The following is a 21944-nucleotide window of genomic DNA, read 5'->3' on the forward strand; positions in this document are numbered from 1 at the left end:
CATTGTAAGAAATAAGTAGATTTAAATTCTGAAGTATTTGCTCTGGGTTAACCATAGTAGAAACAATTTAAAATCCCCAAGTCCTCAGAAATGCCACATCCTTTGGGACAGATTCCTCTTTGTGTTTTAACCAAGATTGAATTTGCAAATCCTCTGGGGAGTGCGGAGATGAAGTGTGGACTCCCGGGCCTGGGAACCTCTCAAGTCTTTTCCTGATTCTTTATAGAAGCCTCCCCGATTCTGACAGAAAAGCAAGCCAAACAGCTCTTGAGGTCCCGGCGACAGGACAGACCCAGCAAACCTGGATTCCCGGATGAGCCCATTCGGGTGAGTGCTTGGCCCTGGCAATTGCATAGCACACACTATTTTCTGAGTGGGCTATTCATTCTGAAATTAACTGAGTGCCGATCTCTGGGTGGGCTGTGAGGTGGGGGTTCAATTACAGACACAGGAGTAAGACATGAGTGGTCTTTACTCTTGGAGATGCTGGCTCTACTCATCTACTGTGGACAGGGTACTTAAAACAGAAATAGTAGGGTCTCTGGGGGTGTGGTATGTGTGTCCCTGCATCCTGAGGGGGTTGCTCAGCATCTCCCTCCTCTGCTTTGCTTGCTCAGCAGCTGCTCCTTTTGGCTGATGCCAACCCAGTGTTTTCCTCTTGGACCCCAGGCAGACTACGCTAGCATCCTCAGCCAGCAACGGCCACTTGGGGAGAATCTTGGTACCAGCTACCTCTGATGATGGCCTTTGTCCTCAGCTCTGCTCTGTGTGTCATGGTTTCCACTTGCCTGGTCTTTCTGAACCCAGGCCCCTGGGACAGCTAATATTGATTGTCAGCTTAACAGGACTTAGAATCAGTTCCAAGACAAGCCTCTGGGTATGTCTGAGAGTTTTGAGATTGAGCTAATTAAGGTAGGGAAGACCTACCCTAAATGCAGGCAGCGCCGTTCTGTGGGCTGGGTCCTAGGCTGCATTGAAAAAGGGAAAGGAAGCTGGGCAATAGCTTTCATTTTTGTTTTTTTCCAGACAGGGTTTCTCTGTGTGGCTTTGGAGCCTGTCCTGGAACTCATTCTGTAGACTAGGTTGGCCTTGAACTCAGAGATCCACTTGCCTCTGCCTCTTGGATGCTGAGATTAAAGGCGTGCGTCACCACAGCTTGGCAGCTTTCATTTTTTTAAAAATAATCATTTTTTTGAAGTTATAATTACATCATTTCCCCACTTCCTTTTCCTCTTACCGACCCCTCTCATGTAACCCTTTTTCTCTCAAATTCATTGCCTCCTTTTAATTATTGTTACACACACACACACACACACACACACACACACACACACACACACACCTAAATACATGAATACAACCTGCCCAGTCTGTATAACGTTACCTGCGTGCATATGTTTCAGGATTGACAACTTGGCAATAGAAAACTAATTGGGGGCTTTTCCCTAGGAAAAAACATGTCTCTCCCTCTGGCAATTCCCCAGTGGCCCATAGTTCTTTGTCTAGAGTTGAAGCCTCACAAGCATCCCTTCCTTCATGTTAGCATGTCCATTGGTTATCCCTGTTCAAGTCTTGTTTAGGCAGCCATGTTGTCTAGACTTCATGGATGCAATCTCTCTGACATTTTGAGGAGACACAATTTCACAACACACTTTCTGTTCCTCTGGCTCTTTCAGCCTTCTAGGCTCCTCTTGTGTAGTGATCCTTGACCCTTAGGTGCAGGAATTGTGCTGAAGATGTATGAGTTGGGACCTGGCCATTTCTTTTTCCTCCCTCCCTCCCTCCCTCCCTCCCTCCCTCCCTCCCTCCCTCCCTCCCTTCCTTCGTTTTATTTTTTTATTTTATTTATTTATTTTTTTTATTTTTATTTTTTAGACTGGGTTCTTCTGTGAAACAACTCTGGCTATCCTGGAACTTGCCTTGTAGACCAGGCTGGTCTTGAACTCACAGAGATTCTCCCGCCTCTGCCTCCCAAGTGCTGATATTAAAGGCATGCACCCGCACCACCACTGCCTGGCAAAGTTGTAAATTTTATCACAACAACAAGGAACGTAATTCTACAGTCCCCTTTTCTGCCTTTATTTAGGTGTTTAGTACATTCTGTGAGACCCTGGTAGGCTGTCCGGCCCCTGTTTTGTGGCCTAGCTAGGCTGTTCTGATATTCATGGTATTTCTGCCTCATCCAGATGAAGGTCCATCACACTGTACCAGCAAACTTGGGGTGTCTGGAGATTATTGTCTGGTGGTATCTCTCTGGTCCAGGTTGGTCTCTTTCCTGAACCCCCTCAGCTGGACATCAGTTCAGCCTCTCTGTCAGATTCTTAAGTGAGGTCCACAGGGACCTGGAACCACATTTGCCTTCTCTCTCTCTCTCAGTGAGCATAATTTGATATTTAAGAGACTTTTATTGGTCTGGGAATGTAGCTCAGTGGTAGAATGCTCCCCTGGAATGCACAAGGCCCTAGATTTGGTCCCCAGCATAGAAAAAAACAGTTGAGGGTAAATGCTGCTGACTCAGGTCGGACTAGATTTGAACCTTCCAATTGACTTTGTTTTTTTCCCTCATTCTTTCTTTGTTTTCCAGTTACTTATTTAGTGGTGCGTACATGTATGTGGAGGCCAGAGGACCACTTGGGGAAGTTGGTTCTCTCCTTGTATCATGTGGGGCCCAGGACTGAACTCAGGTTGTCAGGGTTGGCAGCAAGCACCTTTACCCACTGAGCCCTCCAGCTAGCCTGAATATTTACTTCCTAACTGTGTATGGGGGAAGTTTCCTTACATTACTATACATCTTTACTCTAGTCTTTCTTCCTGGCACGGAGGTTGAATCTAGGGCCTTGAGTATTCAGGGCACACATTCTATCGTTCAGCTCATCCTGGCCTTTGAGGTTTTCTCTGACAGCACCTGCACCTGGCTGTCCTGAGCTCTGTGGGGCAACGGCCTTGGTCCTTCCTGAAGACTCTGTAGGCCTCCTCCATCTGCAGGTGTTTGGACCGTTGAAGCTCCATTTCCTGCCTCCTGCAACTGTGCTGTACTTGGCTCTGAACTCTGTGATGTGTGGTCCTCTCCCAGCTTAGGAACTTCTGAGTGTACTCCTTTGCTGACATTGTGCCTATTCCTGGCTTGGGGCTGTCGTCACCCCTGAGAACACACACAGCTGGATCTGAATGCAAAGCATGGTGGCCCTGTGCTTGCCAGCCTGTCTTGGGATGTCAATGAGGTCCCACCTTTGGCCAGGCAGGGTCAGGAGCTTCACAGAGGGTGGACATCATCCAAGGGCCCTTGGCTTCTGAAGAGCCATGCTTCCTTCTCTCTTTCTCTCCCCCCTCCTCTTTTCTTTTTTGAGTCAAGGTATTTCCATATAGCTTTGTCTATCCTGGAACTTACTATGTAGATCAGGCTGGTCTTGAACTCACAGAGATCCACCTACCTCTGCCTCCTGAGTGCTGGGATTAGAGGTGTGTGCCACCATGTATGGCCTACATGTGTGTGTTTTGAAAAAGACTTTGCAAAATACTATGTGTCAGACTATCCTTCCATATTCCTCTTTGGGCCTTGACTTGAGCCCCTGGGCTACTTGGAATGATGCCGTTGGAAGGCTGTCTCAGGGTCAGGTAGGACATCCCTTGGACACCATTGCCACATGGTTGAGTTTTGGGCTGTGTAAACTGTGGAAGCATCTAGGGATTTTAATCAGGGTACTGATATAATTAGGCCTGCTCCCCAGAAACCATTTAGAGGTTCAGGGTACAAAGTCTCTCAGACGCTGGCCTTCAGACCCTGCTGTACATGGGAAACAGGTGATGACATTTGTTGGACATGTTATCCATCTCCATCTCATGGTACCCGGGAGATGGACAGGTGGACTTTGGACAGTTGACAGCCTTTGCGGGGGAAGGCATGAGCCCCTGGGAACTAAGCCTGGAGACCCACGTGCTTACTGCCAACGTAACTGAGATGTTGACTAATGGGATGGTTCTGTCTCTCACTAAGTGACTGAAGGAAAGTAAACTGGTTCAGAGGATAGAGAAGCCATGGAAGAGGGTAACAGGTAACAGGTGGTGCTTTGGGGATGTGTTAATTTGAAACACACATGGAGACTTACAGGCTTTCCTCATGAAGATCCGTTTTATGGTGTTTGTCATCTTGACACTTGGCTTAACCATCTCAGAAGCTGGCATCTGCAGAATTACTGGCTTGTTGGAAATGAGCTCTGCCCATGCATGGGCGGGGGAGGGGGCTTGAGCTCCTGTGTATCTCCTGCACCTGACAACATGTTCATGATGAGCAGGCTGGCGTCTGTCCTGGGGGAGCAGGGAAAAACAGGACCATTGATGGAGGAAGTTGGGAGCTGGAGGGAAAAGGAAGAGATGCTAAGAGGAAGAGAGATGACTCTGGGTAAGAAGGGGGAGGGACTTTAAATGTAGGAGGCAGCCAGGAAGCAAGAGGGTGAGGTGGGAGATAGAAAGAGGAACCAGAGGAAGGAGCCTGGACAATGACCAAGGAAGGCATATCATTGGAATCCCCTGCTCTAGGAAACAGCTGATACACGTATCTGAACAATTGACATGGGGTGTGCAGTTGGTTTTGCTGTATGATGTTTTACCCCAGCCACACACTGCCATCTGAGTTAGTGGGTTTCTGGAAGGAATAATGACTGGCAGGTAGCACACAGTGGGGTGATCATGGCTGTCAAGAGGGGAAAGTCACCCCTAGAATCTAGAAGCTGCCATGGCAGAGAAACAGGCTGTGACTGTCATTTATAATTAATTCAGCCCCAGATCGTCAGAGATTTTTGGAGAGTAGGGTCTGGACTTCATGGAAATGGGATTGGAGCTCCCCAAAGTTGGGCATTCATTTAGGGACATGCCTTGTGGAGACAGGTAGATTTTACTGAGTTGTCAGAGGAAGCCTCAGCAAGCTTGTAGAGGCCAAGACCAACCAAATAACCCAACTTGTTTGGAGACAACTGCATGAAGCTGGGGCTAGAGGAAGAGAGGGTAGAATGGAAAGCCGTTTGAAGCTGAGATGTCCCCACAGGCTCATGTTTTGATATTGGTTCCTCAGCTGGCACTGGGGCCTGGCTGGTAGAAGTGGATTGGTAGGGAGTACACCTTTGAAAGCTGTACCTGGCCCCCAGTTCTTACCCTACTCTTCTCTGTTCCTTGGTTCACTATGATGTGAACAGTCACACACTGGCTACCTTGAACTGAGATCTCTGCCATGTCTTCCCTGCCACAATGGTCTAAACCAACTCTCTTAAAATTATGAACCCAAACAAATCTTTCCTAAGTCTTTTTAAAAAAGATTATATAGCAGGGCAATGGTGGTGTACACCTTTAATCCCAGCATTCAAGAGGCAGAGGCAGGTGGATCTCTGTGAGTTTGAGGTTAGAGAGAGTTCCAGAATATCCAGGGCTGTGACACAGAGAAACTCTGTCCAGAAAAACAAACAAACCAAAAGCCTCAAACATCATCGTCATCATCATCAACAACAACAACAACAACAACAACAACAGAATATCTGGTCTCCTTTCTCTCTATTTGTCTTGCCTCTGTCTCTCTCTGCTTCTCTGCCTCTATCTCTGCCTCTCTCTGTCTCTGTCTATCTGTCTGTCTGTCTGTCTGTCTGTCTCTCTCTCTCTCTGATAGGGTCTCACTATATAACTCTGGCTGGCTTGGAACTTGCTAAGTAGATCAGGCTGGTCTCAAACTCAGAAACACACATGCCTTTGCCTTCTGAGTACTGGAATTAAAAGTGTGCATCACCATGCCCAGCATCCTATACTCCTTTAAAAATTATTTATTATTTTTTATACATGTGCATGATGAGTGTCTGTGGGTACACATACCATAGCATCCATGAGTAGGTTAGAGGGCAACTCTGTGGACTTGGCTCTCTTCTTCCACCTTTTTGTGGGTTCTAGGGGTTGGACTCTGGTCACCAAGCTTATATGGCGAGCACCTTTCCCCTCTGAGGCACCTTGGTAGTCCAGTTTCCTATAATCTTGACAAAACTTTAAATAAGATTTTGCGTGTACAACTTTCAAAATGGAGAGGAAGTTTTAAAGGTGAACTCGGACTATCCATATTTATATGGATACCACATGTATATGTGCGTATGGCGCCAAAGTGATGACGTTTCTGAGTGATAAGATTTGGGGCAAAATTTTACTGTGCCCTCCGTCCTCTATGTGGTTTATGTGTTTCTTAGGGCCCCATAATGGGCTGTAGTGTTTAGAACGGCAGTACTTTATTATCTTACAACTCAGGATGCTGGAGTTTGAGTCAAGCCCTGTAGTTAGTTGCTCCTGGAAGTGCTGGAGAACTGTTTCCTGTCCCTCCAGTGCCTCCTAGTGGTGGCTGGTGGTCCTTACTGTTTCTTAACCCATGACTGCTTTACTCCGACTTGCCGGCTGTCACGTGGCTTTTTTCCTTTTGCGATATAGTGTCTACATTACCCCCTTTTCATTGTTGGAATGTTCTAGTTCTGTTTCTGGCTGATGTGCTGAAATCCCCTGAAAAATGAAGCTTAGGGGAGAAAGGGTTTATCTTAGCTCCCAGTTCCGGGTTGCAGCCTGTGACTGTGGAGAGATTAAGGTAGCAGGGACCTGGAACCGTACATCACATGGTGATTCCATATGTGCTAAGACAGTGCCTGGCCACTGAGCGATCACCCCTTCAAAGGACACCAGCCATCAGATAGGACCCACCTGAACCCAGTGTGATGTCATCTTTAATTGGTAACATCGATAAAGATCCAATTTCCAAAACAAAGGCTCACCCTCATGTGTTCTAAGTAGACATGAATTTAGAGGGCATACTATTTAAACAACCATTAAAAAATTAATGACCCAATGTACGATTTCCACAAGATCATGTAATTCATATTTTCTTGTCTGTATCTCCACTCCCTACTGACTGGCTGTCATATCTTAGCCAAATTATTTAAACTCCCTGGGTCTCAGTTTTCATAGCTAGAAAACGAGGAAGTGGTAACCGCCTTTTATGAGAGAACCTGGGAGTGCTCAGCATAGTGTTATCTATGGGTGATTATTGGAAAAAAAATACACAAAACAGCTCAGTAAATAATCCTTAGAGCCTTTGTGCTGGCCAGTTTTATGTCAATTTGACATAAACAACAGTCATCTTAATGATTGGTGGGGGAGGGCCCAGTCTATTGTGGGTGGTGCTATCCCTAGGCTGGCAGTCCTGGGTTCTCTAAGTAAGCAGACTAAGCAAAGCCATGAGAAGCAAACCTGTAAGCAGCACTCCAGCTCCATGGCCTCTGCATCAGCTCCATGGCCTCTGCATCAGCTCCATGGCCTCTGCATCAGCTCCATGGCCTCTGCATCAGCTCCATGGCCTCTGCATCAGCTCCTGCCTCCAGGTTCCTGCCCTGCCTGAGTTCCTGCCCTCGGTGCTTTCGATGATGAACTGTTCTATGGAACTGTGAGGGAAATAAACCCTTTCCTCCCCAAGTTGCTTTTGGTCACTGGGTTCCATCACAGCAGTAGTCACCCTAATTAAGACAGCCTTCTCTCTCCTTTCTGCTTATAGAAAAAAAGTCAGTGCGCTCTGGCCTGGGGAACATGCTAGCCACTAGCCATCCCTGGGTTCCCTGAAACCCTTCCAAGGCAACTGATGTTCAATCACCCAGAACGTCTCATTGCTTTTCAAATGGAGCCTCAGCACATTCTCAAAAGTGTCTCCATGTGCCCGCAAAGGCCCTTCTCCTTTGGCTCTCCCCAGCACCCTCCCCTTCTTTCTGAATGTCACAATGTTTCTCTCTTTCCTATCTGCCCTTCCAGTACGCTCACCCTTCCTTATTTGCACATTTGCTTTCTTAAGTCTCTGAGGTTCGTGGTCACCCTGAGTCTACAGATATTAAATGGGAAATTCTAGCAAGGAACAACGCGTACAATTAAAATTGTGCAGCATTCCGGGGAGGGTGATGAGGAGTAGGGATGTCTAGTGTGGCCGTAGTCTCTACAAGTCACCTGTCTGTCTCTTAGTCTCTGTGGTGGTTTGGATGGGAATGACTCACATGAGCTCATACGTTTGCTTGGAAGGATTAGGAGGTGTGGCCTTGTTGGATAAGTGTGTCCTTGTTGGAGGAGGTGAATCAGGATATAAAGCTCTCAGCTACTGCTCCAGTGCTGTCTGTCTGCTTCCCACCGTGATGATAATGGACTAACACTCTGAAACTGTAAGCCAGCCTCCAGTTAAGTGCTTTCTTTGATAAGCGTTGCCTTGCTCATTGAGTCTCTTCATAGCAACACCAGTCTCCATCAGTGGGTCCATTGCAGAATTGTACTTCCCTGTCAGCAAGCCTCATGCACAGCCTCTGCCCTTCCTCTCCCTCCATCCTACCTAATAGGCATTAGGTCATCGTATGTCCTCACAGGAAGAAGGGAAAGTGCAGTCCAATAAGCTATGTTGAGAACCCTCTCTCTCTCTCTTTCTCTCTCTCTCTCTCTCTCTCTCTTTCTCTCTCTCTCTGTGTGTGTGTGTGTGTGTGTGTGTGTGTGTGTATACAGTTGTGCTTTTACGTGTGTACTTATGTGTGTGGAGACCAGAGGTTAACCTTGAGTATCGTTTTTTCAGGAGTTATCTACCTAGTATTTTGAGTCAGGGTCTCTCATGGGGCTGGAACTCCCCAAGAAGGATAGACAGGCTGGCCAGTGAGCACAGAGATCTGCCTGTCTTGGTGCCCCTGGCACTGGGATTACACGTGCACACCATTATGCCTGGGTGTTTTAGTGTGGGTTCTGGGGATTGAACTCGAGATCTCATGCTTGCAAGGCTATCTGGAGCTATCTGGTCTGTCAGCTTTCTTTTCCATTATTATGGATAAGCTCAGTAACTTTCTCCCTAGGCAGGCCCACCCAGCCTACCCTGAGGCAGGCCCTACCCTGTGTGGGGGCAAGCACTTTACTGATGGAATTACTTCTCCAGCTCTGTAGCATAACATTTGGATTATTCTATTTTATAATTAATTATTATCATTGGTTTCTTGCTTGGCCTAGTTTGTAAATTAAATTTCATCATAGGCCTGTGTGTGTAGGAAAAACCATAATATATGGAAGTTCAGTTCACCAGTTGCTTTTGCAGACATCCACTAGGGGGGCTGAGAAGGTATTTCCTGTGGATAGAGAGACTGTCCTACGCATCTACAAAACAATGTTGTACGTTGCATAAACACACCGTCCAAATGTGGATTTCTAGAAGAAGGCCCAGAGAGATAATGGGTTGGCTCTCAGCCCTACTGTCTCACTGAGGCTCGAAGGTGGTGCTTTGGTGAACTTTATGTTTAATACTTAAATTTTTATTCATTTAAAAAGATTCTTTTTTACTCTTAATTATGCATTTGGGTGTTAGTCTCTGTGTGGGTATGTATGTATACATGTGTGTGCAGGGGCCTATGGAGTCCAGAAGAGGGAGCTGGATTCCTTAGAGCAGTAGTTACAGGCAGTTGTGAGCTGCCCAATATGAGCTTGGGGAACTGAACTTGTGCCCTTTGCAAGGACTGGATGTGTTCTTCCTTGCTGAGCCATCTCTCCAGCCCTCAATTTTGATATTTTTATGTCTCCCCTATTAGACTGTTCTAAATGGCTGTAGGAGACAGACAGTTTGTTTCACTTCTGGGTCTCCAGCACCAAACCAATGATTGGCGTTTACTAAATACTGGTTATATCTCTGTGCTTCCTGGGATGGATGGGTGGGGTGTGTGGATCCAGCAGATGGAACTCTGCTGTGGAAGCTGGAGTTTATTTCAAGGACACATCTTCTGTTGCCTCATATAAACTCATTAAGCCTCTCTTCATCTTTCCAAATTTTAGGGAAGAATTTGTTTGCCAATTGCCAGGGAGAATGATACAAACTCTTTAAGAAAGATGACATTCAGGCTTCAGTGATGTCTTTTATGATCGTGTTAATAAGCACTCCCGCACCCTGGGAATTTGCCTTTCTAGGAAGCTAGGCCATTTTGGCTTATGTTCTTTCCAGGCATGTTCTTAGTGGGTGCAGATAAATCATGCTAGCTTTATGCTAAGTGGCCTTTGTAAATATGCTTTCATGGTTAGCCCTGCGACAAATGTCCTAGGAACTCCATTATCCTTTTGTTCCTGTGGTCTCAAAGACAGTTCAGAATTACTGAGGTGTCTGTCAGTTGTACTCAGTGCATATTGGCTTTCCTGGGGCACGGAGCTTTTGGGGATCCAGGGCATGTCACTTCTGAGCCAGCCTCTAGCCTATGTGATCACCTTGCTTTGACTAATGAGCAAAATAATTCTCCCAAATGTCAATGGATCTGTAATCCTGCCCTAATGTCATTGGAAAGGATGGTGACATGTTGGAAGAAGTTCCTGCCTTGATAGGCTTTTGCTATGTCATTCTTGGGTTCAGGTCAGGCTCTGCTGGACGTTTCACTTCATGATCACACCCCTCCAGTGAGGGTCTATGTGTAGTTTCCATTCCAATGACTAGGAAATGATTCACTTAAATCATTACAATGGGCACTTGACACGGAACACAAATACTGTTTTTTGTTTTTGTTTAATTTCTTCCCTCCCTGGAGAAGAAAAATCTAAAGAAATGAAAACCTGTTTTCCATCTCCCTCTCCTCTCCCAGTCCAGGAACATTTGAGATGCTCATTAATGCTGGGTCATTCCGGACTCGGCCGATGCAATTGTTGAATTTGTGGTTTTTAGCAGATTTGTGCTTTGGCTTTTCGTCTTTGACTAATGACTGCCTGCAGGCCTTTGTGGCATATTCATTTCCCTAACATTTAAAATAAATACTGAAGTGTCATGGAAACCGGTGCTGGCTTCTTCCTTGTTCTCAGTGTGTGTCTATTTTGATGGCTTTTCTTCAGTGGTGACTTCAGATGCTGTGAAATAGATACTGACTTTTGCTTTTACGCACATTTGGCGCTTCTAGCAGGACGGTTGACAGAGGTGGCGAGGGACCTTCCAAGGAGGATTTAGTAGGCTCGAAGGCAGCCTTTTCATGTATTCATTTATATGTTCCTTCAGTGAGCTGTACTGAGGCTCTACTCTGCACCAGGCACTGAGTCACATACTCAGTGGACTGTGGCTGTTGCCATAAAAAACAAGCCAATGAATAAAACTTACCTGGGCTGGGTCGTGTGGACCATAGTCCTAGCTACTTGGGAGGCTAAGACAGAGACTCTCTCGGGCCCAGGATTTGTTTGTTTTTGAGACACTGTCTCTCTAGGTAGCCCTCTCTCTACTTAAACATTTATTTTATAGGCTTATTTTTATTTTACATGTAGGAGTGTTTTACTTGCATGTCCAAACGTGCACCATGTGAGGGCCATGCCCCTGGAGGCCAGAATTTGGATCTGCATATGAAAAAGAACATGTGGTGTTTGTCTTTCTGAGCCTGAGTTACCTCACTCAGTGTAATTTTTTCCAGTTCCAAAGAGCAGTAGATACCACTAAGTAGGTGGCCAGGCTTTACCTGTGTGTGTGTGTGTGTGTGTGTGTGTGTGTGTGTGTGTGTGTGTGTGTGTTAGGCCCTTGTCAAGGGGGATGTTAACCTTCCTTCTCTCCATATAACACTTCTCTTTTTGGAGACAAGGTCTCACGCTAAGCCAAGGCTGGCCTGAAATTCGTTATGTTGCCTGGGCTGGCCTTGAATGTATGGCTGCCTTCCTACCTCAGCCTGCGATGTGCTGGGAGTACAGCTACATAACCACCACATCTGGCTTTTCTGTGGGTATGTGTGCACATGTGTGGTATATGTGGATGCATGTTTTCCTGTGCAGGTGTGCAGGTACAGCTGTGTGTACTTGTAGGTGGAAGCCAGAGGTCCTCAACTGCTCTCCACTTTTTTTTTTTTTTGAGACAGTGTCTCTCACTGTCTCCAGAGCTCACTTATTCCAAGAGACTGGCTTCCCAGAGAGCCCTGGGATCCTTCTGTCTCTGCCTCATGAGTGCTGGAATTGTAGGCATACATCACTACACCCATTTTTGTTTAATGTGGGTGCTGGGGATCCAAACTCAGGTCCTAGTCTCGTATGAAAAGTCCTTTATTAACTATTTCCCAGCTCCACCCCCTTTTTTATTTTTAATGACTGTATTTAGTACTGGTTGTAGAGCTCCTAGAGGACATTCTCAAAACATAAAAACTTAAAGTTCAAACCAGGCCCCCTGTTAAAAGCTTTTCAGTGCTGTAGGAAGGTTTATGTGCTTTAAGATATTTTACAGCCGGGTGGTGGTGGCGCACGCCTTTAATCCCAGTACTCAGGAGACTGAGGCAGGTGGAACTCTGAGAGTTCGAGGCCAGCCTGGTCTACAAATTGAGTACCAGGACAGCCAGAGCTGTTATACAGAGAAACCCTGTCTTAAAAAGTATATATATAGTGATTATATATATTTATTATATGTAACATATATAAGAATTTTGACATATATGTATAATTTGATATAGATACATATCAAAAGAATTTAATCTTGTCACAAATACTATATGACTGCATATGTTCATTATCTCTCAAGGTGAAATGCCACTTTTCTGGTCAATAGCCCCCTGTTTAGAGTTATATAAAAATATTTATGTGGTTCCGTTTCACGCACACACTTCACAGTGATTCCCATGTCATGGTTAGAGAACCCAGGGTTCTTTCAGAGCAAGGCTGACCGTGCAGCCTGCACTATCTGGCTCCTTGCTAGCTTGCTTCCCACTGGGCTGTGTGAAAGACTGAGACTAAGAAGAAGGAACAAGCCGGGTGTGTGGCACACAGCTTTGATCCCAGCACTCAGAAGGCAGAGATAGGCTGATCTCTGTGAGCGCAAGGCTAGCTATGGGTTTGTCTTTACAGGAATATGTGCATCACCTGCTGGCCCTGGAGCACAGTGCTGAGGAGCAGTTTCTGGAACACTGGCTGAATCCCCACTGCAAGCCTCACTGTGACAGGAACCTGGTCCACCCCGTGTAAAGGGCCCGGGTTGGCTCGGTATGTCCCAGACCTTCCTCTGTTGGAGAGGGTAACTAGGCGAAGTATGTTCCTGGTGGGGAGACTTTCTGGGGCACTGTGCTCAGGGGTCAGAGTGTCACCTGCTTGTTGTCTAAGGGGTGGCAAGGGAGCCAGCCAGGTAAGAAGGAAAGCAGGGGAGCCTACCGGTTACCAAGAGATCCCACATGGGGAGGGGATTTGTACCTTGTCATCCAGGAAAGACCTTTGTACCACATGCTTGCATTTCCTACAGAGGCCAGAAGAGGGCATCACATCCTCTGGGACTGGAGTTACAGCCAGTTGTGACCCACCTTGAGGGTGCTAGGGTTCTCTAGAAGAGCAGCTCTTAACCACTGACTCATCACTCTCTGCAGGTTTATTTTTTATTTTTTAATTTTTTATTATTTTTAATTTTTTTTTAAGCTTAGAGGGCTTGAAGCTTGTTGTGTTGATTAGGCTAACCCTGGACTCAAAGAGGTCCCTAGCCTTTGTTTCCCGAGTGCTTAAACTAAAGGCATGACCACCATGCCTAGCCCTCTCTGAGGTTTTTACAGAGCAAGCAGGACGGTGCATAACTGGATGGTTTATTATGTGTGGTCCCCAGCAATCTTCTCATCTTTGCCTTGTGTATTTTGTGCTACCGTAGTGGCACAGGGATGCTCCCTTCAGAATGTCACCGGGTAGTTTGTAGAGTGCTCTCCTAGAAGTCCTGTCCCTGACTGTCTTATTACCCTGGTGTCATTGATGGCATGCACTTTGACCTCATTTTATGGAGGAGCTGACTGGGCATTAATGGAGCTCCTCACTCAGACACAGAAGGGCTGGCGTGGCCATCTCCTGATAACTCCCAATCCTGCAAAGATTACACAGTCTGTTGCTTGGTCCTGCCAAGCCATCCCTGGGAAGCAGCTTCACAGAGGCCAAGAGGATGCTCTCAGAGTGCCAGAGAAGTAAGGCTTGGGCTGACTTCCTTTTCTGCTTTTTCTGACCCCAGAGCCGGGTTCTGGATCAGCTCTTCTAGTGGCCTTGATGTTGCTAGAGTTACGTTCAGAGTTTGGAAGCTCCCACAAGCTAGTTCCAGCTGCTTTTTCCCAAAAGACCAATCAAAGACATGATTCCTGGAGAAAATCAGAGAACAAATTTATTCCATGGGACCACATAGGGAAGAGGAACAGAGGTCCAGTGAACCCTGGGCCCACTTTCAGCGTCCTGACATGAGGTTTAGGGTTAAGCAGAGGACCAGGGGCATGCATTACTATGTGGCCCTGGTCAAAGCGTAGTGTGTCAACCATCATTGCCTAGGTTCCAGTCTCTGCCACAGGGTGGGGGATACTTTGACAGCACCTTGCGAACTCTCTTTCCAGCAGACAGTTCCTTCTCTTGCAGGTGTTAGACTTCAGTCTATTCCTTCTCCCAGTGTGAAACTCCTAGAGAAATTCTGATTTCTTTTCTTTCTTTCTTTTTCTTCCCTCTTTCTTTTTTTTTTTTTTTTTTAAAGATTTATTTATTTATTATGTATACAGAAGAGGGCACCAGATCTCATTACAGATGGTTGTGAGCCACCATGTGGTTGCTGAGAATTGAACTCAGGACCTCTGGAAGAGCAGTTGGCGCTCTTAACCTCTGAGCCATCTCTCCAGCCCCGAGAAATTCTGATTTCTAAGGCTTTGTGTTAATAGTCTGATAGCCAAATGGAGGGACAGCCCTCCCCAGTCTTAAAAAACTATGTAGACTAGGGCAACCTTGAACTTCTGATCCTTCTTCCCACAGCTCCCAAGTATTGGGATTATGGGAGTGTGCGGCCACAGTTGGTTTTATGCAGTGCTGGGGTCCATACAGGCCTCCATGCATGCTAGTCAGTGCTCTGACATCCGAGTTGCAACTTCAGCCCCACAAGTGTCTCCTGAGAATATCTTTATTTCTGTCAGGATGGTTACATTTGGATATGCTCCTGACTTCCAGGCTGCCATCTCCTCCTGCACCAAGGGCCTTGTCTTCTGTCACAGAAAGCTCTCCTTTGGTTTCTTCTAGTAAACAGAACTGTAGGGGCAGGTGAGATGGCTCAGCTGGCAAAGACACTTGCCACTGAGCTTGATGATTTGGGTTTGAGTCCTGGGACCCACATGATGGAAGGAGAGAACCAATTTCTCACAAGTTGTACTCTTGTGCTCTGATTTCTACACCCGCACCGTGAAACACACACACACACACACACACACACACACACACACACACACACACACTCTAAAATTGAAAGGAAACAGAATTGTGGAGTGGTTAGGGGCTCAGACTAACTATGGCTGGAGTGGGCTCGAGGCTCTCTGTCTCAGCTCTGTGGCAAGCTACTTTTCCCTTTTCAGTTCCTGTTTCTACATCTGTGTATTGGGGTGATGTTGTCTCTGGGCCTGGTACTCAGTGAATGACTTTCTAAGTAGAATCACGGGATTCCACCAAAGAATTCCAGACAGCTCCCACATACATGGAGACAGGCAAGCGGCGGCTCAGCCTGGAATTTGGAGTCCAAACATCTTGCAGACCCTGAGTCTGCTAGTCATTGGCTGAATGGAAAAAGCTGGCCTGACTGGCCTTTTCTTTTATTGTTCTGAGGCTCCAAAAAGTCAGAGATGGCTCAGTGGCTTGCTGTGTGGGGTGGTGGTGGGGCACGCCTTTAACCCCAGCACTCAAGAGGCAGAGGCAGGCAGATTTCTGTGAGTTCGAGGCCAGCCTGGTCTACAACATAGTGCATTCCAGGACAGCCAGGGCTACACAGTGAAACCCTGTCTCAAAAAACTAAAAAAGAGTGCTTGAATTCAATCCCCAGCAATCCTGATGGCAGCTCACAACCACCTATGTAACTCCAGCTCCAGGGAAATCTGCCCTCTTCTGGCTTCCTGGCATACCTGTATCCATACACATATATGCACACACAGATACACAGATATGTAAATAAATAAAATAAATCTTTCAAAGTGGTGCACATAGAGTGAGTTTTCAGGAAATAACAGCTGGCAGGTCCTTCCTTTTCCTCTTATCAACACTATCATCATCATCATCAACCCCCCTACCAACACCCCTCCATCATCATCATCAACCCCCCTACCAACACCCCTCCATCATCATCATCAACCCCCCCACCAGTACCCCATCATTACCACCACCTCCACCATCACCACCACAATTCTAAAATTATTTTTTTTTCTTTTCCAGCAGGTGGACAGGCAGTGATCCAGAGACTGCTGGGACAGAGAGAAGCTCATCTTCTATTTGCTCTGAAGCTGCAGAAATGAGATCTTCTGATCTCAGGAACTTGCCATCCTTTGTGGGCAGGCCAGAGTTGCCTTCAAGGGAAACGACAAATATATATTCTGCTCCATTTTACTAACCTGCTCACATCATGAAAACTAACAGCTTGAATCACAGGGCTCCTGAAGGCCTTCCTCCCAGTTTGTGAGTCTAGGCAGAGCCCAAGTCCCCCCCTGGAGGGATGGAGCTGGGGGCTGCAGGACAGGCATGGGTTGGGGTGTCTGCACTGGGGACCTTGGGGATATCTTGCTCAGAAGGGGGAAGTGCATCACTTGGAGCTGCTGAGTTTTGAGTCATCTGCTTTTTTATTTCTCTACTGCACTTATAAAGGCTGATGTTTAATCTTTCTGTGTGTCTCTTTTCCCTATGGGGAGAGTCCTGGGGGTTTCCTTCCCTTATTCACCTTTGTAAACCCAGTTCCAGATAATGTGCTACTCTTTATTTTATAAAGACTTATTTAATTTTAGTTTATATGTAGGAATGTTTGGCTGCATGTATGTATGTACATAACATGCTAGGGGAGAGCAGAAAGAGGACATTGATCTCCTGGACCTGGAGTTCATAGAGAGTTGAGAGCCACTGTGTGTGTGTGTGTGGGGGGGGGCTTGAGAACTGAACCTGGGTCCTTTGCAAGAGCAGGAAGTGCTCTTAATTACTGAGCCATCTCTTCCACCCCATACTGTTTGTTAAATGTATGAATGGGGCCTGGTGAGATGGATGGGTGGGTAAGTGTTCCTGCTACCCAGCCTGATGACTTGAGTTTGGTCTCCAGGACCTAGATGAGGGGAAAAGAGAACAGATCTCTCTAAGTTATCCCCTACCTTCCACAAGCATGCTGTGGCGTGCACACACCCACTCAGATGAATAGATAGAATGGATATGTGCATGAAATAGATAAAAATGTAATACAGACTTTGAAATGAATGAAAACATGAACACAACAATTTTTCACAAGGGCTGCTTTTTTTTTCCCCCAAAGAAGATATTTTCTCAAGATCAGCCCAACAGGACCATAACTCAACACCGAATACATAGCTAGTCTTTTAGCAAAGGAGAAATTTCTTTCTTTTTAAAGGAGAGATTTCTTGTGGAAAACAGGGTGCTTCCCTGTACCCCTTAGCCCTTACCTGTACCTCAGTCCCAGAATTAGAGATTAGACAGTCAAAGGTCAAGCAGGGCAGGGGAGTCACCGTGAGTGGTGTCAGGGGTGGACCTGCCTGTAGGGAGGTTGGGCTGGGTTTGTTTAGGGAGAAAGTTACTGAACCTCTGCATAGCAATGGGGAAGCAAGCTGGCAGGAGAAATATGGAGTCCCTTGTGTCAATTCTACTAAACAGTAACTACAGCTGTAGCTTATGAGGCAGGGTCCTTTTTTGTTTTGTTTTTGAGACAGGGTTTCTCTTTGTAGTTTTGGTGCCTGTCCTATCCTGGATTTCGCTCTGTAGCCCAGGCTGGCCTTGAACTCAGAGATCCACCTGGCTCTGCCTCCTGAGGGCTGGGATTAAAGGCGTGTGCCACCACCGCCCAGCTGTGAGGCAGGGTTCTTACAATTGCCCGATAACAGCTTTCACTGTAGACCTCAGACAAAGGCTGCTGAAGCCTTACACAGGAAGTACTGTAAGGACATCAGCTGCACTCTGCTTAGCTTGGGGCCGACGCTCCTCTTGCTACTGATCATTGTGACGGAGGGCCATTGTTTCAATACGTCTAAATGTAATCTCCTTTTTGTCTTGAAAGTTCTGTTTGCTTCTTCCTCTTTGAATATTCCTAAGGCTTACCATGGCATCTTTATTCCCATTATGAAGTTGGATCCACGTAAGTATTGCTATATTTTAGGGCATCTCTGTTTGGTATGCAGATTGATGGCCATCATACTAACTTTGAGAGATGAAATAAAAGGCCAACAGGAGCAGATACTGGGAGGGTAAGGGAGATGTCCTGAGTGGTTCCAGGTAAAAATCTGGCATCTTTCAAAACAGGTCAGCCAGGGGAGGGCATTAATTCTGTATGCCCGATGGGACTCTTATAAGAAGTAGGTCAAATGAGGTGACCTATGCTTGTAATCCTGGTATGCGGGAGGTTGGGGTAGGAGCAGAGCAAGTTCAAGGATAGTCCCATCTACATAGAGAGTTTGAGGCCAGCCTAGACTATATGGCAAGACCCTTGCCCCATCTATATGAGTAACATTGACCTTTTACATACTTCTTTTGTCAGAGGCATCCCTCCTAGGGAGGGTCTGTAGAAGTAGGTGAGGTGGAGAGGAACAGCATCACTGAAGGTATATACCTACCATGGAAGGGAGTATATAGCCCCTGAGCCTCTTGAATGAGAATGGTTTTGGTCCCTGACTTGCTGATCAACATGGTATGTACTTCCTGAAACAGGCGGAGACTCTTGGCTCAGATGGCTTGGGTTTGTGGCCAGAAAGAATGCACATGGGCCAGTAAGATGTCTCAGGGGGGTAAAGGAACTGAATGTCAAACCTTAAGACTTGAGCTCCATCCCTGGGTCCGCCATGGTGGAAGGAGAGACCTGACTTCCATAAGTTGTCCCCTGGCCTCCACACCTGCACTGTGGTATGCTCACAGTGTGCACATAAACATGGTGCATGCACACAATGCATGCACACACTAAGATATATGAAAAAATGAAAATGGATGGGCATTGGGATTTCTGTGAGAAATTGCATTTTGTATTTCATTTAGCCAGCTTTTAGATGCTCATAGATATAGTCCCTGTTCAGATGGACTTAAGACACAATGGGAGAGACACATACATATTCAGAGGGCCGCACTATAGGTTAGGAGTTGGCAGGCATTTCTGGAAAGGGCCCCAAATCTCTGCCACAGAGGGTGGAGGCACATAGTAAATATCTGTTGGTTCGAATTTGTGAATTTTCTCCCCGTCCTGTCCCATCCCAGCTCAGCCTTGAGTTGCAAACCTTTACCCTGGTAACACAGACACATGCTATTATTGGATGTGAGATGCTCCCAAAAGAGTTCTGTACTGGGTTGGAGAAGTGACTCAAGAGGAGACTAGTAGAGTTGACTAGTGCTTGTCTAGATAGTGAGTACAGAGCCCTGGGTCTGACTACCAGCGCTCTATAAAACGGTGTGGTGGCCCATGCCTATAGCCTAGCATTCAGGAGGTAGAGGTGGGAGGACCAGACGGTCAAGGTCACATCCTCAGCTACATTGCAAGCTTGAGGCTTAACTTGAGTTACATGAGACCCTTTCCCAGAACACCACTGCTATCATGTTAGGCTTGATTCCCAACTAGTGGCCACAGTTTCAGTTTCTGGATATTTTAGGAGGCAGTGCCTATCTGGAGGAAGCAGGTCACGGGGGTAGGGGGGGGGGGGGTGAGAGGTAGGGGGTGTAGAGTGGGTCCTTGGAGTCTGCATCTCGTTATCTTGCCCCTTCCTGAGCCTATGACTTCCCTTTCCACACACAGAATTTGAGACCCTGCTTGAGATCTCTCACTATGAAATTGACTCAGTATGGTTCAGTGTCCATTCCCCCTCCGTCCTGTATCTCCCCTCCCTCCTGAGGGTGTGTTTCACAGTATGTGGACCCTGCCCTTTCTCTGAGAACCTCTTCTTTGGTGGATGAATGGAAGGCATGTGGTCATGCAGACATGTTCTGAAAGTGTGGCCCTCGGAAGACAGGCATTGAGTTACACATGCAAACTCCCAGGCCTCACCAGCACTCTGAACTGGTGGGATTCTTGGGAGCTTTTGGAGTTTGGGACTCATGGATCCAGAACTTTCCTGGAGCTTTATGATGCTGTGAGAGGGCCAGAGTGCACTGGGAGACACAGATGCTTGTCCTGTCTCTCACAACTTCAGGGAATTATTTATGATCTTATCATATACCTGACACTAGTGGCATTAGGTCCAGGGGTGTGAGAAACAAAATATGCAAAGCAGATTTTATGCTTGTGTGTGTGTGTGTGTGTGTGTGTGCGCGCGCGCGCGCGCGCGCGCGCATGTGGGGATCAGAATTCACATCTTCAGTTTTCCACTCTCTCTTATGAGGTAGGATCTCTTGTTGAACCTCAGCTCATTGATGGGCTAGTCTAGCTAGCCATCAAGCCTGTAAATCTCTGCCTTCTAGAGCTGGGGTTACAGGGTTACAGGTGCAAGCTGCCATGTCTGACTTATTTTGCATGGCTGTTGGGGCTCTGAACTCAGTCCTCATGTTTCTGTAACAAGGGATTGACCATTGAACCATCTTCCCTGCATCCAAAGGCCAATCTTCTATCTATCTATCTATCTATCTATCTATCTATCTATCTATCTATCTATCTATCTATCTATCTATCTATAATCTGTTTATTTATTTAACATACACGCCACACTGTGAGCCTGGAAGTCAGAGAACGGCTTGCAGTGGCTGGTTCTCTCCTTCCACCACATGGATCCCACGTATGAACTCAGGTTGTCCAGAGCTTTTCTCTGCTGAGGCATCTGTCTCGGTCTCTTGGAACCGCTTTAGACACAGAGCTCAGTGGTGTTTCGTACAGTCACGTGCTGTACAGCCAGCACCACTGTCTAGTCCCCCACTTCATCACCCTGAATGAGACCCTGTGTCCCTTAAGCTGTCACTTCGTTTCTCCTTTTTTCCAGTCTTCAGCAGCGCCTATCTGCTTGTTATGTGTGCACTGGCCTATTCTCGATATTATATCACATACATTGATTGACTCCTATAATTTTGTTTTTTTGAGATAGGGTTTTTCTGTGTAGCTTTGTGCTTTTCCTGGAACTCACTTGGTAGCCAAGGCTGGCCTCGAACTCACAGAGATCCACCTGGCTCTGTCTTCTGAGTGCTGGGATTAAAGGCGTGCGCCACCACCGCCTGGCGACTCCTGTAATGTTTTTGTCTCTGATTTCTTACACGTAGCATATTATTTTAAGAATCTCATTACTGTAGAATGCACCAACATTCTTTTTCAGGGCCAACTAATATTCCAACACACACACACACACACACACACACACACACATACACACATACACATACACACACACATTCTCCATCACATTTTTATTAGTTGGTGGACATTTGAGTCCCTTCCACTTTTCAGCCCTCTGAGTGGTGTAAACATTCAGGTACATGCTTTTGTTTGGGTAACTGTTTTTCAATTCCTTTTGGTCTCTATCTAGAATGGGAATTGCTGGGCCATATGTGATTTCCATTGAGTTTTGTTGTTATTGTGAGTATGCACATTTGTGTGAGTGTGTGTTCACAATGGGTAGAGGTCATAGGAGCACCTTTGGGTGTAGTCTTTTAGGAACGCCACTCCCCTTATTTTGAGTCAGGGTCTCTCATTTAGGCTAGACTGGCTGGGCAGTGAGCCCCAAGGATCCACCTGCCTGCCTCTGTGATAACAAGTGAGTGTGTGGCCGCATTGCAACCAACTTAAAACAAAACGTGTTTATGGGTTTTAGGAATTGAACTCAGGTCCCCAGGCTCGCAGGGCAGCCCCCTTACTGACTGAGCCACCTCCCCAGCCCTGTATTGAGCTTCTTGGAGAGCTTCTATTGTCTACAGCAGCTGCCTTGTTTCTCAATCCCACCAGAAGCACACAAGCATCAAGACTCCCCGATGTCCGTGCCAATAACTTACTACTTTCTATTTAAAACAGTTAAACGCTCCTA

The 21944-nt window shown here is 46.5% G+C and overlaps 1 protein-coding gene and 1 pseudogene across 2 annotated transcripts in view; one reads left to right on the forward strand and one right to left on the reverse strand.

The window, feature by feature from the left end:
- The window catches only part of C8H17orf67 (chromosome 8 C17orf67 homolog), a 26153-nt gene extending 9697 nt beyond the window's left edge, over positions 1–16456 (forward strand). The window contains exons 2-4 of one of the 2 annotated variants that reach the window (XM_036194561.1): positions 227–327; positions 12850–12984; positions 16192–16456. In XM_036194561.1, the coding sequence (XP_036050454.1) occupies positions 227–327; positions 12850–12966 (218 nt within the window). In that variant the 3' untranslated portion in view covers positions 12967–12984; positions 16192–16456. Of the gene's footprint in view, positions 1–226; positions 328–12849; positions 12985–16191 lie in introns of those variants that run through there. The other variant, XM_036194560.1, reaches the window with a different exon arrangement.
- Positions 11446–11587, reverse strand: LOC118590543 (annotated as a pseudogene).
- Positions 16457–21944: the final 5488 nt, after the last annotated feature.

This window comes from Onychomys torridus, chromosome 8, assembly GCF_903995425.1.
Source record: "Onychomys torridus chromosome 8, mOncTor1.1, whole genome shotgun sequence".
Classification (NCBI taxonomy): domain Eukaryota; kingdom Metazoa; phylum Chordata; class Mammalia; order Rodentia; family Cricetidae; genus Onychomys; species Onychomys torridus.